At 42.9% G+C, this 17,491-nt stretch overlaps 2 protein-coding genes across 2 annotated transcripts; both read left to right on the forward strand.

Annotated features, from left to right (window-relative positions):
- Positions 1-492: 492 nt before the first annotated feature.
- On the forward strand, positions 493-1,602 carry LOC311062982 (beta-1,3-galactosyltransferase 2-like; the record flags this gene model as incomplete). The annotated part of the gene is made up of 1 exon (XM_084082202.1): positions 493-1,602. The coding sequence occupies one exon, from the start codon at positions 493-495 to the stop codon at positions 1,600-1,602; it is 1,110 nt and encodes a 369-aa protein (XP_083938328.1).
- A 5,942-nt stretch (positions 1,603-7,544) lies between these two features.
- On the forward strand, positions 7,545-11,532 carry LOC311063220 (forkhead box protein A2-like). The gene is made up of 3 exons (XM_084082506.1): positions 7,545-7,869; positions 9,403-9,731; positions 10,182-11,532. Exons 1-3 carry the CDS (start codon positions 7,789-7,791, stop codon positions 11,152-11,154), a joined length of 1,383 nt encoding a protein of 460 aa, XP_083938632.1. The 5' UTR covers positions 7,545-7,788; the 3' UTR covers positions 11,155-11,532.
- The last annotated feature ends 5,959 nt before the right edge of the window (positions 11,533-17,491 follow it).

Below are 17,491 nucleotides of genomic sequence, written 5' to 3' on the forward strand. Positions count from 1 at the left end.
CAAGCACAACACTAGACTAACAATGCCACACTTGACCCCAAGCTAATGCAAACATAACTCAAAGACACACACTGACGAATCAACATATGAACCAGCAAAAGCCTCGGAGTCGATCGAGCCCATTGGTCGAAGCCCTTTTCACTCGTTCATGTCTTGGGCCCAAACTTGCAGTAGCAGAGCAGGACACGACACTTGTCCTCTGTCCTGTGAGCTTGATATGGATTGGCTGACTCATCATGACATCATCGGGGATAACATGACACCCTCGGCAGACTGTATATAAAGACCCGCCGTCTCGGTCTCAGAGAAGCCAGAGAGAAGCCAAAATCGGACTTTACACTTTGAGGATTTTTATAGCGTTTTCCCCTTACCATACAAGACTTATTCAGATCCATACCTCAGCTTAGGCTGCTAGACGTGAAGCCACATCTCTTTGAGGTTCACGGGCAGATAATCTCTCACCAGCGTGACTGCAGTGCAAGTACAGACGCCATGCAGTGGAAGGGGCGCCACTACTGTAAGCACATCGCTGCACTTCTGTGTCTCCTCTTGTTCTTAGTCTTTCTGTCTGTTCTGGTCTTTCGGGTCCATGAGGGCTGGCAGAGAGGTAATGACAAGCCAAATGAAGAGGGTGACCACCCAGGGGACCATCCAGCTGACCATCGTCCAGCTCACCACCCAGGTGACCATCCAGCTGACCATGGTCAGCCAACTCCCCGGCCGTTCCCCGACATCATTAACGAGTCAAACAAATGTCCAGAGGGAGAGGCACCACCATTCCTAGTGTTTCTGATACTCACCGAGGCTCATCAAGTAGAGGAACGGAATGTCATACGGCAGACGTGGGGCAATGAGGGCCTCGCTCCAGGCCTTGGGGTCATCCGGCTGTTCCTGTTGGGGGTGAAGGAAGGCGAGCTGGGACGCCTACAGCAGAAGACCCTGGAGTCTGAGAGCCAGAGGCACCACGATATCCTTCAGCAGGATTTTTTGGATACGTACCACAACCTGACTATCAAGGTACTGATGGGGATGAATTGGGTGGCCACGCATTGCCCACGGGCCAGCTATGTTATGAAAGTTGACAGTGACGTGCTTGTCAACACCGATTACCTCATCCACAAGCTGCTGAGACCTGAACTGAAGCCCAAGACAAACTACATTACGGGCTTCATCTGGAGGGGCACTAGGCCATCCCGAGACAAAAGGAACAACAAGTATTACATGCCCCCAGAAGAGTACCCAAGCAACATGTACCCTACCTACTGCGACGGGCCGGGTTATGTGTTCTCCGGAGACATGGCGACGAAAATGTACCGAGCTTCTCTGAGCATTCCCCTCCTGCGTTTTGAGGATGTGTACGTGGGAGTCTGCCTGGCCAAGCTAGGGATCAAGCCCACACCTTCGCCCAACGGGCTGTTCAACCGATTGCCCTACTCCAGATTCAAGTACAACAACATGGTCACAGTCCACAAGTTTAATCCCAGTGAGGTGCTGCAGTACTGGAACAAAATGCAGGGCGACAAGCTCGTGCCAACGCCTAGGGTTGGACTACCTCTGGTCCATAGCGGAAGAACTCCTTCTAACGCTATGGACCAGAGCTAGGGTTGGACAATAACCGCTTCCCATATGGTTATGTGATGCATACCGTGGGGTTGAGCTCATAATAGCGAAAAAAAAAAGTTGTATTTTTATATAAATAATGGACCTTGATATGAAAAGGGTTGAAAACCACTGCTCTGGAAAGTTCTTGATCCAGATTGCCGTTTTCCTATTTGCTACCATGAATTTATATTTCTCAGAGCATCCCAGAAACATGCATCTTTTTATATATTGTTTCTTTATATTTATATATTTATTTTTTTTCTAAAATTTTTATCCCATGATTTTTGTAACCCATAGCCCACCAATGGTGGGCTATGGACCAAATGGACCCTTATGGGTCTGTAACTCAGAGAGTGTACAAATGGAACCAAATGGACCCGTTCCATTTGTACACTGTCAGAGTTAAATTAACATTGATTTTACAATATAAATTCGGGTCCCAGAGATAGAAATGCCATTAAATGGGGATCCGTAGCCGTAAACTGGGGGTCCTTGATATCAAAATGGTTGAGAATCACTATAGAGCCGCACACATCTTCTCTTATGGGACCCCCCATAAGAGAAGGCACTTTTCAGATGGGGGTCTAATAAGGCTAATACGTGTCAATTTGGGGGTCAATTTGGGGGTTGAAATGAAAAGGTTTGAGAACCACTGTTCTATCTGATAAAGTAGTTGATGGTCATGGTATCAAGGGTATCATTAGTATGTGCTTACACAGATGAGAGAAATTCAACACAGTAAACTAAGTACATTTACTCAAGTACTGTACTTCAGTACACTTTTGAGGAATTTTTACTTGTTTACTGGAGTATTTCCCATTTTCAATACTTTTACTTCTACTCCACTACATCTCAGAGGCAAAAAATTTACTTTTACTCCACTACAATTATTTGACAGCTTTAGTTACTAGTTATACTTTGCAGATTTAGATTATTATCACAAAACATACATTAACCACTTCAACCCTATATAACTTTCAGCCATTTGAAAATGGCTGATCTAAGCTCACAATGCATTGGTTGACCACGGTTGATAACCACTTGATCCCCAGCATCCATTCTGGGGAATTAGCCAAAAATAGCCGTTCTACAAGCTCACAACGTGTAGATAAGATCGGCTATTTTTGGTGAAGAGGTTTGGTGTATGTAGATGGAAAAAAAACGGTCCAAGAACAGAGACAACTCACGTCCAGTTATACTTAACTTAAAGGTAGGGTAATAGGTTTAGGTTAACACTAAAAGTTTTCTGTTAAAAGGTTAAAGCACTATATTCTGATTGTAATCATTGTTATAAAGTTTTTGTTCAGTTCAGTCACAGGGTTCTCCTTGTCTCTCCATAGGCTTTCTTAGGTTTAAAAGCCTCTTAGTAGAACTTGTATTTTATTGAACTGTATACTTTCCTGTGCTTTTTTTTTTGCAAACTGCTAATAAAGTATTCAATCAATCAATCAATCCAGATATTTAATAAACAGAAAATACATGTTCAGGTATAGGTGGCAACATGTCAACCAATCAGGAGAGAGTTCCCATTTATCAGCTTCAGTTTTTATAACGTTCTAGTTCCAATGTTGTCTGCTGATGTCTTTGTGTCATCATCACTTCTACAGTCATTTCACTTGTTCAATCTGTATCCTGACTGAGTTCTCTATCCCAGTGGTTCTCAAACTTTTTCATGTCAAGGACCCCCAAATTGAGACTTATTAGCCCACGGACCCCCATTTCAAAAGATATGCCAGGGACCCCCATAAGAGAATATTTTTTACGGCTCTAGCAATGATTATCAGCCATTTTAATTTCAAGGACCCCCAGTTTGACATGCATTAGGGCTACAGACCCAGATTTAATGGCATTTCTATCACTTGGACCGCAATTTATATTGTAAAATCTACGTCAATTTAACTCTGAGAGTGTACAAATGGAACCAAATGGACCCGTTAGGGTCCATTTGGTTCCATTTGTACACTCTCAGAGTTACAGACCCGTAGGGTCCGTTTGGTGCCTAATCTATCATTTAGCTGGGGACCCCCTGGAACTCCCTCAAGGACCCCTGGGGGTCCCCGGACCCCACTTTGAGAACCAATGCTCTATCCTGATTGGATAGAATTGCTATCTGATTCCTGACCCTGAAAATGCATTGTCTGTTTATTAAAGAGCTGGAGAGACATGGCGACTCCTGTTACTGAACACAAACACACAATGAGTGCTATCAGAATATAGAGCTATTTAACACCTATTTTAGCCAAAGACAATTCACTTACCCTACCTTACGTCTAGTGGGTTTAAGTGGTTAAAGTGTCAGTGCCACCTGCCCCCCCTTAAATACCCAGTCCATGGTACGTGTTACTAGGACCACCTACACTCCCTGACCCCCCGACAATAAAGATCCATTCACTTCAAGGACCTTACAAGTCTAACTAATACGTGACAGTATTTGCTCACCTTAGACACACACAGCTGGGGTGACCAAGCTTTGTGTGCGTGTGTGTGTGTGTGTGTGTGTGTGTGTGTGTGTGTGTGTGTGTGTGTGTGTGTGTGTGTGTGTGTGTGTGTGTGTGTGTGTGTGTGTGTGTGTGTGTGTGTGTGTGTGTGTGTGTGTGTGTGTGTGTGTGTGTGTGTGTGCGTGTGTGTGTGTGTATTCGCACAATAAAGACAGTATATAAGGTAACAATTATTAAAATTCAAGGTATTCAAGGTTCTCACCTAAAACAAGAAACAAGTAGGCTAAGGCTACTAGGCTGAACATAGTATTCAAACATGATGTGTGTGTGTGTGTGTGTGTGTGTGTGTGTGTGTGTGTGTGTGTGTGTGTGTGTGTGTGTGTGTGTGTGTGTGTGTGTGTGTGTGTGTGTGTGTGTGTGTGTGTGTGTGTGTGTGTGTGTGTGTGTGTGTGTGTGTGTTTTCAAGGGGTTCCGATCCAAAAGTGCACCCTGAGTATGTCACTGATCATATGACCTCAATCAATTATCCAGTTCTAAGCTTTTTTCTTATTTCCACACAATAGCTCTAAGGTGTATTAGAGACATAGTTCAATGTTGAAAATGAGTGGTATTTTCCTTTAACCACAACCTGCCATGCAAAATCGGATATTCTCGTTACATTCTTGACATAGGTCAGGCTCAAGTGGTCAATGCATTTGTATTTACTTTAATGCATTTGTTGACGAAGATGTAAACGTGTTTTAGGTAACGGTTCAAGATTGATCCTCATTAATCCCCAGCCAGTTGCACCACCTCAGCTAAGTTCAAACTTAGCCTAGTTATAGCTTAAACACATTCAATCCGGGAAAGTATCTCTGTCATTTTAGATTTCTTTGGCTATTCAAAAATAGCAGATATACAAGCTCATGGCGCAGCACCAAGTGCCGCGCCATGAGCTTGTAGATCTGCTATTTTTTTTTAAATCGTGAAAATGAGTGCAAAGCTTTGAATATATATTTAAAAAAAATATATATATACTTAAAGATTTGCACACATGGCTTTTTTAAAAGCCATTTAAGTTATAACTAGGCTAAGTTTGAACTTAGTGTGAGGTGGTGCAACTGGCCCCAGGTGCATATATAGACTCTATAGTCCGGTGGTTCTCAACCACCAATTGAGACAATTCCAAGTGCTTGTCAGGGTGGTGGTGGGGGGGGTGGGGGGGGGTCCCGGGGGGTGTCCCGAGTTGAAATATGATTATTTTATGAGCCGAGTGCCACAGCCAAATACATATAATTTTGGGGGTCCTTCCTTGACATGAAAAAGTTTGAGAACCACTGTTCTAAATAATCCAGTTATTGTCTTATCTGGCCCCTCACTGGCATGTCATACTGCACCATCCAATCAATGTTGGACCTCGTGGACCCTCCTCTTGTACAAACAGGCCTGGTTGAAAGGTTCATGGTTCCTCCATCACAGCATGTGGTTCTCAATGCAGGGTCCGGGGACCCCCAAGGGGTCCTGGAGGAGGGGGTTTCCAGGAGGTCCCATGCAGCAAAATTAGTTAATATAATGAACTAGCTATATAACCACTTTATATCCACCCTATCGGCATGGCATGGTGTTTTTGATTATAATGGGTTTGTATAGGAAGGGGGTGTGTCTGACAAAAATGAATATCAAATATCTAAATACTGAATCAAGTAACTTAAAAACTGTCTGGGGTGTTCTCACAAACGCCTGAGTAGACGATAAAATGACCCAATTTTGGGGGTAAAGTCAAATATCCCTTCAAGCAGTGGTTTTCAACCCTTTTCATATCAGGGTCCATCATTTATTCTGCATTTGAGCCACGGACCACCATGAGATTGATGAGATTTAGACTCTCAGACCCAAAACTTAGAATATTTTGTTATCTTTGGATGAGATTTTGTCCACAATTCCATGCTGTATTGGTTGGTGTCATAGGAGAGATAACAGGCAAACGTTGATCAAAATAACAATTATATAATTAATGCAGATGTTTTCAACAATAGTTTAACTCTTGAGAGTGTAAAATGAAACCAAATGGACCCGTAAGATCTATAAGGTCCATTTGGTTACCAACTCTCCATCATTTAGCTGGGGACCACCTGGAACCCCCTCAAGGACCACTGGTGGTCCCCGGACCACTGGTTGAAAACCACTACTTTAAGTAAAAAAAAAAGTACTTTTCCCACAACTGCTCATTTCTTTATAGGTCATATGCTAAATTATCACTAAAGAGTTAAATGCTGAGGTGCTAAAATAAATCATTAAAATGCTGTGTGCACATTCGGCCCCCCCCCCCCCCCCCCCTGTCCCTTTTCAACAAACACTTGATTCGACAAGGGGAAAAAAAGCCCTCTCTATTTGATCGATGACCTAAAAATCAATCACTCACAAGGTGTTAACGGGTGGGGGGGGGGGGTAACCCAACAACAAGGTGCGATTATAGGATATTCAAAGTGGACACGCGCAGAGAGAGAGAGAGAGAGAGAGAGAGAGAGAGAGAGAGAGAGAGAGAGAGAGAGAGAGAGAGAGAAGAAAAGAGAGGGGGGGGGGGGGGGGGAGACCTCTGTTGGGTCCATATGTGGTCTCATTTGTACACTCACGGGGGGTTACATGATTAACACTACGGATTTCAAAGTGTAGCATCAGCGTCTCCCAGACCCAAAAGAGAAATTTGACATCTCTAGCAGGACCCAAACTATAGTGAAAATAGCAGATCTACAAGCTCACAACATGTCATGATGCTATACACGTTGTGAGCTTGATTGGCTATATTTTCACTACTTTGATGGAATCTCTTTGATTTATTTTTTTATGAAATTCCTTTGAAAAATGATATATGTCTTCTTCTTTTTTTGCTGTTGAAATTCAACAGCAAAACAAATCCATTCAACAGTTGAATTAAAAAAAAATTATGGATTCTTGTTTTTTTTTTCTTCGTGTAAAACATTAGGAAACGAAAAAGGGGGATATTTACACGCGACCCCCAAAAAAATCGGTCCGCGACTCAAACATGGGTCCCGACCCACTGTTTGGGAAACAGTGTCTTAGTGCAGTGGTTTTCAACCTTTTCATATTTGAGTTGAGGCATTAGGCCTACATTTAGTTTGACTCGGTTCCATAGATAAATATTGTGAAAATAGCAGATCTACAACTACAAGCACACAACACCAACGCGAGGCGTTGTGTGCTTGTAGATCAGCTCCATATAAATTTACGAATAGCTATCAGCTTTTTTTTGTTGTTGCCTATAATATGTCTTATATTATTTGATGGTATAATCTGTTCATTATACTTTTGATGCATCTTGATTTTTATTGGTATTAAAAGTCCTCAAATTGACACTTTAATGTCACCTGCAGGGACCCCCCCAAAAATCATGCAGGGACCCCCCATGGGGATCCCGACCCACAGGTTGAGAACCACTGCCTTCCTTATAGTGGGTATTAAAGTGCACCTCCCCTCCTCTCTCCCTCTTTCAGCTACAACCGAAAACACACGACAGACAGAATGTGAAGCCTCAGCCAGCAGGCAGCACAGCACCCACCACCTCTACCGGCCAGGTCAGCAGCACCCCGCCACATATATAACCCCACTGACTGCACCCTGAGGAGGAGGAGGAGGAGGAGGAGGACGGTTTACCATCCATCCAGGATCCCCGTTCAGGACCCCCGTTCAGGAGGAACCTTTAAAGGAGTCACGCAACTTTTTTTGTGGAGCTTATAATTATTATTCCACGATGTTGAGTTCCGTTAAAATGGAAGGAGGACACTCTGAGACGCATGCGGACTGGGGCAGCGGCTACTACGCCGAGGCCGAGGTGGGTTTAATATAGGAGACAGGGTTTATACTGTATATATGTATTATTATCATCCCATGCTGTTGTGTATTCCATCTCGATATTAGCCTGGAGATAATTTTAACTTGGAGATCAACAGGGAGATCAAATATTGATAGTGACAGACATGCAAGAAGAACAAACATTGGTTTTGTTTATTCTGTTCTAGTTGTGTATTGTATGATATTATATTTTTGTTTTGGATAAATATCTCGATTTGTCCCCTGGAAGAATTATTAAGCCTAGATTTTATGTTCTGTAATGAGACGAAATACGAGAAGCATATGGGCTATATGATCTTGGCAATAAATACTAAACCAAGTTGCATTCCTTTTTTGATATCTAATATAGGCCTACAATTATATAGGCTACTATTCATGCATTATTAAATATACTATAGTATTGTGACAATGTGAGGCCTATAATATCCTAACCTAAATCACCATGTTATACACTTTTCACTATCCCAGGTATATAGGTGCGCAATTCTACTGTCATTCTCTACACAAATGTCATATCGATGCTCTGTTTTGCACATTGGCTAAAGTTAAATGTTCTTTAGACTTTAGGCTAACTTATACTTATAATACGTATTGCCTTATCTTTTGTTTTTAGGCCTAGTAGCCTACATATAGTGAGTTGCCGCACGCACGTACACGCACTGAGCATTTGACAAGTCAAATCTTTTTGTTCAAGGTTGTTCAAATAAACCACAAGCCCAGTTTTACTTCGTTGTGCGTACCGTGTCGCATCAAGCTCACAACAACGCCTTGCAATGTGATGCATTGTATGAGCTTTATGGATAGATCTGCTATTTTCGATAGTTGTGATCAAATTTGTTATAATTTATGACATATCAAAAATATACATATCATTTAAATGCGTCTATAATTAGGCTATGATATGCCAAAACATATAGATGGCAGGTGGTTTGAAAGTGGTAAAAATATATACATAATAATTGTTGATTATAAAATATAAGCTATTGGCCTACATGCTGTCTCTGATATAGTTGCTGTCGTGTGGAATCCTTGTATGTCTAAAACCGTTCCTTTTTTTATTATTTAAAAACAATTATATAAAATACTGGAAAATGGCCGATCTACAAGCTCACACAGCATTGCATTGCGACACTATAGATAGACTCCTGTATCATGAAGTAGGGCATTGGTTCTCATGGGGTCTGGGGACCCCCAGGGCCATTGGACTATATAAAAAAAATAGCAGAGGTGCCACGCTATGAGCTTGTAGATCTGCTATTTTTTTGCGCAAATCTTTGAATATATATTCTTAAAGCCAACATTTGTAACTCAAATCTTTGCTTCTGCTGGGGTCCCTGGAACAAAATATTTTGAGATGGGGTCCGCGACCAAATACATATCATTTTGGGGGTCCTTGACATGAAAAAGTTTGAGAACCACTGAAGTAAAAAATGAATATGGAGATACGAGATTTCTGCCTGTGACCGGCCGCCACGATGTATAGTCTGATCTCTGTCTCTGTCTGTCTCTTCAGTGCTACTCCACCGTGGGGAACATGACCTCCATGTCCTCCTACATGCCCGTGTCTGGCTCCATGAACATGCCCTCCTACGTGAACCCGGCCGTGGTCAACCATGTGTCCGCCGGGCTGAGCCTTTCGCCAACCCCCGGGGGGGCGATGCACCACCACCACCATGCACACCACCACGCCGGCATGGGAGTGGGCATGGCCGGCTGCATGAGCCTCAACAACCCCCCGAGCCTGAGCCCCATCATGGGCAACTCGCAGGCCCCCTCCTCGTCGTACCCCAGCATGGCCGTGATGAGCCCGGTGTACCACCACGGCCATCAGTCGCCTCTCAGGTATAGGCCTATGGCAGGCTGTCACAATTATTACATAATCGTCTAATAATCGCAATTATTTGAGATAATCGCATTTTTTTTTGCATAATCGTCATAATCGGTTCCATGTTGAAAAATGTTCACACATTTTCAAATATAAAAAAAAAAGCAGAAATAGCAGATCTACAGGCTTACAACACGTCACTTATAGATCAGCTATTTCTGCTTTTTTATTATTATACATTTACATTTGTCTACATTATGTAAAATAATTAAATATGTCAATAATTTATTTGAATATTTCAGTTATTTTTCATATCTGCCCTGTGCATTTTTTTTATTGCCATATAAGGCTTCATTATGTTCCAATGTTCAACACCAAACACACAACGAAATCGTCAATCGCAATTATTTGAGTGACAAAATGATCGTCAACTGACATGACAGTCCTACTCCTCCTCTCCGGTCCAGGGAGCCCAGCAACAAGACGACGTACCGCCGGAGCTACACGCACGCCAAGCCGCCCTACTCTTACATCTCCCTCATCACCATGGCCATCGAGCAGGTGCCCTCCAAGATGCTCACCCTCAACGAGATCTACCAGTGGATCCAGGACCTGTTCCCGTTCTATCGGCAGAACCAGCAGCGCTGGCAGAACTCCATCCGTCACTCGCTGTCCTTCAACGACTGCTTCATCAAGGTGTCGCGCTCGCCGGACAAGCCGGGCAAAGGCTCGTACTGGACGCTGCACCCGGACTCGGGCAACATGTTCGAGAACGGCTGCTACCTGCGGCGGCAGAAGCGCTTCAAGTGCGAGAAGAAAGTGGAGGACGAAGCCGGGGAGGAGACGACCTCCTCGTCGGGCAAACCTCCGCCGGTCGCACCGGGTACGACCGGCGGAGGTTTGCCCGGCGAGGGCGTCTCCATAACCGGCGAGGACAGCAGCAACGGCACCGCCGGATCTCCGCATTCCACCGTCGCGCCGTCTTCTACGGCGAAGAACACCAAGCGAGCTGGTGGTGGTGCTACCGAACCTTCGTCCTCCTCGTCTCCCGTCCAACATCACCTCCACTCCCGCCACGGTCACTATCACCACCCGCTGGGAGTCGTCCCCGGCGGTCCTCCTCCTACGGACCACTTCCACCCCCACCAGAACCCTCACTACCCGTTCAATCACCCCTTCTCCATCAACAACCTCATGTCACTGGAGCAGCAGAGCCACCACGGTAAAATGGACCTGAAAACGTACGAGCAGGTGATGATGGGGTACGGGTATGGTGGTGGTGGTGGGGGGTCCACGGTGCCCCCCGGAGGACCCCATCATCTGTCCGTGGGTGGGTCGATGGCACACCACAAGTCGGGATTCGATAGCATGGCGTCCTCCACGGACGTTTCGGCCTACTACCAAGGAGTGTATTCTAGGCCAATAATGAACTCCTCGTGAGATTATAATATAGGCTAATTCCACATGGCATGATGGAACGGAATAAAGGACAGGGAATTATTCACGATCTACAATATAAAAAAACAGCATTTGTACAGTTGTGGATTTTTATACTAAATGATGTTCCGTCACATTTTTTTCGGAAATCGGTGGCGTTTTTTGGGATGAAATAAACTATAGGCTTAATTCAGGCCTGTCGCATCTTTTCCAATTAAACGAAGGATTCACGTGGGGGAAGAAAAAAAAAGACAATTGCGAAATGTGTCCAAAAGTCCAAATGTCTTTCATGTTGTAGGCCTATATCAACAAGTTTGTGTGTAACAGATGCAATCTTTATATAAAATAAAATATTATTTCGATGTATTTTCTAATATCTGACACGTTTTTGTTTTCGTTATTTTCAGCCAACGCATGCATGCCAAACGAATTATAAAGTGAACGAAAGTGCTGTGAAAACATGGTCAAATGTAGTAAAACATTGGTTCGTAGCTATGAGCTTGTAGATCTGCCATTTTTGAAAAATCTTGAAAATGTGCACAAATCTTTGAATATATATATATATATTTTTAAAGCGAACACTTTTAACTAAAATCTTGGCTTCTGGGGGTCCCTGGCACAAAATAGTTTTGAGATGGCGGTCCGCGGCCAAATACATATCAATTTGGGGGTCCTTGACACGAACAAACATCAACAAACGGTTTGTATTGTGTAATTTAATTTGTAGCGTTTTCTTTATTTCAGACTGAGGGCCCATGCAGGTGAAGACATAACATAATAACAGAATGAATTGTAAACAAAAGATCAATACAAGATTGTTTGATACAATCAGTTTGCATTGCAGGGCAGGCCCACATGTAGGCCTACTATATGTTGGTCTCATTATCACCTAACTAAAGGGTCACGGGAAAAGAGATTACATTGTCCCTGGGGTTAGTAGCTCTGTCTTCCAGATAAGTGTTGGAACAATGGACAATCGGTGCTGTTTAAAACCAATCTTTAAACCAGTTTAGCGTCACGTTTTGTTATCGTGCAACACGATAAGGGGAAGTCTCGACCATTAGGCTCAATTTATACGTTGAATAGAAAATGTGCAGGCTTTTATAGGCTGACTGACAAATTGCCCCTGTCCTCTCCATCCTTATATCCTCCATCAGTGGTTTTCAACCTTTTTCATGCCACGGACCCCTAGATTGATATACATTTGGCTGCGGACCCCATCTGAAAAGGACCTTCAGAAGCAAAGATTTGAGTAAAAAATATTCGCTTTAAAAGTATATATATTCAAAGATATGCACACATTTTCAAGATTTTTCAAAAATAGCAGATCTACAATTAAGCTCATGGGCACTCGGTGCCGCGCTATGAGCTTGTATATCTGCTATTTTTGAATAGCCAAAGCTAAGTGGTTAAAGCGATTGTGACAATATGTTAACTAATTTCACTGCATGGGGACCCTAGCCTGGTAAACCATCGGGGACCTGGCCTATCCCCCCAAGGACCACTGGTGGTCCCCGGACCACTGGTTGAGAACCACTGGCCTACATCTATCCTTATCATAAATGATTTAAAAAAATCTATTTGTATACAGCTTATTTACATGGTTTATAAAGTGCTTTAGCTTTAATACATTATTTATATCATGACAAATAATCGAATGGAAAAGTGCATCATCAACTGAACAGCAGCACGTGGTGAAAAAAAAGTGTCAAACAGGTTGAAAACAAAACAAAGCCTTTAGATCAGCTGACAATGGCATATGGAGCACGCATACACGCACCACCTTTCCTACCTACCAACGCACGCACGCGCACGCACGCACCCCAACACTGACTGGTCCTCATGAACATTTTTGTTATTTTAACAAAATTGTATGAAGAATGGTAATTCTATTTCACCGTGAACCTGTAGGGCAATATGGTGTTCAAACCAACTTGTTCATGTCAATTGGGACCCCCTCAAAAATAGTTTGTGCCAGGGACCTCCAGAAGCAAAGATTTGAGTAAAACTTTTTCACTATACAATAATAATATATATATAAGATTTGCACTTTTTTGGGGTTGTTGCACAAAGCAGATCTACAGGCTCATAGTGCGCAGGAAGTGAGGGGCTATGAGCATATTTTTGAACAGCCAAAGTATAACATATGGTTAAAGTGGTTAAAATGGTTGTGATTTGTGATGCTATATTAACTAATTTTGCTGAGAACCCCCACCCCCCATCCCAAGGACCCCCACTTTGAGAACCAGTGTACTGTAGACCTAATTACTTTAAAAAGAGGCTCATGAGGTTTATTTATAATGTAATAATAGCCTATTCTTCTTCTTCTTCTTCATAAAATGGAGTTGGGATATCAATTCAATTCAATGGAGCTTTATTGGCGTGAGAAAACATACTGTACATTTACATTGCCAAAGCAAGTGTCAAAATATCATAAAAACAGTAAGAAAATGGGGAAGTACATATACAGTTGAAGGGGGTACAGCATTGTGTTAAACAGAGCTATGTCACATTGCGTCAACGCAAATTCTTCCTATAGCCCCTGCTTCTATACAAGTCTTCCTCACTGAATTATTGATTTGTTCACTTTCTAAAGCAGACTTCATATTTGTCAATTACTTGGTAACAGATGTGCGCTCACGGCCCTGCATCTCTGCAGTCTTCAAACTATAGGTTAATGGGGTGCAGTACAATTTGGACCATCGGGGGCTCATTCTGTGTGACTTGTGGATTTTATATTCATGACAGCCTTGAAGATCAAGCCCCCCCAGCCCCCCCCCCCCCCCCCCCCTCCCACACACTGGATTTTAATCAAACGTAATATTCTTACCCATTTTCAACCTATCTTCATATATATATTTTGGTCCACACTAATGCTCATTATATTACAGTGGTTCTCAAACCTTTTCATGTCAAGGACCCCCAAATTGCCATGTATTTGGCTGAGGACCCCCATCTGAAAATGTTTTGTTCCAGGGACCCCCAGTAGAGAAGTTTTATGTAAAAAAAAAAGGAAAAAAATCGATTTAGATATTTTTCAGAAATGTTCAAAGCTAGCAGATGTACAAGCTTGCAGGCGGTATACGTGACACGTTTTAACGTGTCACGTATAGCTTGTATGTTGTATCTGCTATTTTTGATTAGCCAACGTATAAAATATGGATGAAGTGATTAAAATGACTGTGAGGCTTTTAATGGGGACCCGCCGGAACCCCCCAAGGACCCCTGGGGGTCCCTGGACATTGATGGGCTGACTGGACATCGATGGGGATTCCAAGCTATAAACAACAGCCTTTCTCTTCCTGGAAAGTTAGCATGCATGCCACTGTTCTTCTTTGTAAACATCAAAAGAAGAAAAGTTTCAAATATTTGTCTGAAATGACCGAACCTGCCTACCGATGATGATGTCACTGGTAGGCAGGTTTCTGAACTGTCCACAGCCCTCCTCTGAGACACAGTGTGAACAGAAATGGTGCCATCTTATAATGAGCATTAGTGAGGACCAATTATGATCATATAGGTTGAAAATGGGTGAAGTGGTCCTTTAATATATAGGGCTGTCCTCCAGCCCAGGTTCTCAAACATTTTCATGTCAAGGACCCCAGAATTAATATATATTTAGCCACAAACCCCCATCTAAAATGATTCAAAAATACACATGGAAATGTTTCAAAAATGGAGCTTGACGATCTCCTACTTTCAAATTGATGATTAATATAGGGTTAAACTTAATTGGTTAAACTGATTTTGATGCAATATTTATTAATTTTCCATGGGGACCCCCCCTGGAACCCTCGTAAGGAACCCTGATTAATTGACTAATCGGTCGGTTTGGTCTCAGTCGACCAACGTCTGTCACCATTGGTGGACAAAGTAGGCTACTCAGATTTTGAACTTAAGTAAAAGTATAGCCCTAGCACAATACAAGTAAAAGGCCTATATTCAACATTTTACTTGAGAAAAAGTACAAAAGTATTGGTATCAAAATATATTTAAAGTGCTGTTTACGTCATGCTTCACATGCAGGAGGACAGCACTGCCCGGCTTTCCTCCGTGGTGGAAAAGCATGCTCAGCGCTGGCATTGCCTGGGGGGGATAATTTGCGATTCTGTCCCTATCGGTACATAACTCGAACGGCGCCGAGTCGGCTCTGGCGGCCTTCGCAATGTTCGCTATTTTCAGCAAAAGCTTTCCCCACAGTAACATAAAACTGAAAATACACTAGCATAGAGCCCTGAGGGACTCCGCTCAACCATATGGGGGTTTAAATGGTTTTAGTCTGTTTGAGATATTTAGAACTAAGATGGACGACGTCCGTTCTCAGCAAAGAATGTGCAGCATGAGTCAAGGCTCTTGAAGGGTGATGGGTGAGACTGCAGCCTTGACAGCACAGGGTTTTTCATCATACTGGTGTGACATTTTTGTTTGAGCGAGGGAAGAGGTTTTTTTTTTTTCACGGGGCTGGCCCAGCAGCCTCTGCAACGTTTACGCTGGGCGGCTCGAGAGTCCCTCCCAGAAAGCCGTGTGTCAACACTGGTTCCATTGACGAGGGCCGAGAGAGAGAGAGAGAGAGAGAGAGAGACGCCTTCTATGTGAACCCGGCCTGGCCTCACCCTTTCCCCACTCACACCTCTTTACACTGAGTAAACCCTCTCCATTCATCCTTCAATAAATCTATCTCCTGCCCTTTGGCTGAACAGCGTGTCAGTGCTCATGTGAGGTGACTGCATGCAAATAAACTCATTGGAAAAATACTGCACTCTGTCCTATAACCGCTTGAACCTTAGCGTCCCTGTTTCTGGGGAAAACATTCGGCTATAAGAGATTGTGGTGTAGACTGGGAAAAATCCTAACAGTTCAAATCACTCATGTTGCTATGTACAGTATCAGTGGTGCTCAAAACCTTTTCGTGTCAAGGACCCCCAAAATGATATGTATTTGGCCGCCGACCCCCATCTCAAAACATGTTCGCTTTAAAGAATATATTTATATTCAAAGATTTGCACACACTTTCACGATTTTTCAAAAATAGCAGATCTACAAGCTCATAGCGCAAAGCATAAAGTGACGCTCTATGAGCTTGTATATCTGCTATTTTGACTTGTATTTGGGACCCCGTTGTCTCCACTGGCCTCATTTACAAAGAACATTATTATAGCATGTATGTATCCAGCTGTATTAGAGAGTAACACACCCAGGAAGCGCTCAGATGTGTCTCCATTGACAAACAGGACAGGACAATTTCAGGATCTCTAAGGTTAACTAACCACTTAAAGGAGTAGTTCACCCCAAAAATGACTTATTTTCTATCAATTACACACCCGCTGAAACCTTGAATTCATGGACATTTTCCTTTTTTGTCGCATTCCTGAGCCAATAATTTGATGACCGGGATATCGGTCAATAGGGGACTCGAGACTCTTCGAGTCTCCCACTGGAGACATCCGCTGGTCATCAAATTATTGACTTACAGTAAGAAACAAAAACAAAAAAAATCTCCATGAATTCAAGGTTTCATGGGGTGTTTAATCTCTGCAGGGCTGTTCAACAGTGACTGAAGGCCTTATAAGCGTGATTCAAAGCTTCATTCAACTAGCCTAGTTCACCCATGTGTAGAACATTTAGATTTTGATTGATCGAATACTTTATTAACAGTTGCAAATAGTACAGTGGTACGATACTACAATGATTGCTAAAAGGATAACACAAAAAGCCCTAGGGGCTTGTTTCCATTGTGGACCCTAACGTCACTGACTTGGCAAAGTGACGATAACCAGCTGAACGAAAGCTTGTTAGTCTAATCAGTGGCTCTCAAACATATTCATGTCAAGCTCAGGACCCCCAAATTGACAATGTATTTGGCTGTGGATCCCCGTCTGAAACAATTTTTGTGCCAGGGCCCAATATAAGAGAACCTTAGTGTTAAAAGGTTTTCAAAATGATTGCAATTTTCCCCACATTGTTTCTAAATGTTTAGTACTTTGTTTAATAGCCAAAGTAATAAATAGGGCTAAAGTGGTTAAACTGAACCCCACTTTGAGAAACCACTGGCTTGAACAACAGACAAAAATGCAATAACATCACCAGCTATACCCTGGATCGGTCGCATCTCCTCTCATAAAGAAAGATCAACGTTGCAGACAGGCTGTGACATGTCTCTTCTTACGCCCGATTCGTATACTTCAGTGCACGGCAGAGAATATCAGATCTACAAGCTCAAAATGCGTCGCTGAAGCGACGCATTTTGAGCTTGTCGATCTGATATTCTCGGGCAGCTCTAAGCGCGCGACACGGCGGGAAGATGAATAAGGCTTTTAGGCTGGTCAATGAAACAGTCTCT

The sequence above is a fragment of the Gymnoscopelus microlampas genome (genome assembly GCF_963454915.1).
Source record: "Gymnoscopelus microlampas genome assembly, chromosome: 16".
Lineage (NCBI taxonomy): Eukaryota > Metazoa > Chordata > Actinopteri > Myctophiformes > Myctophidae > Gymnoscopelus > Gymnoscopelus microlampas.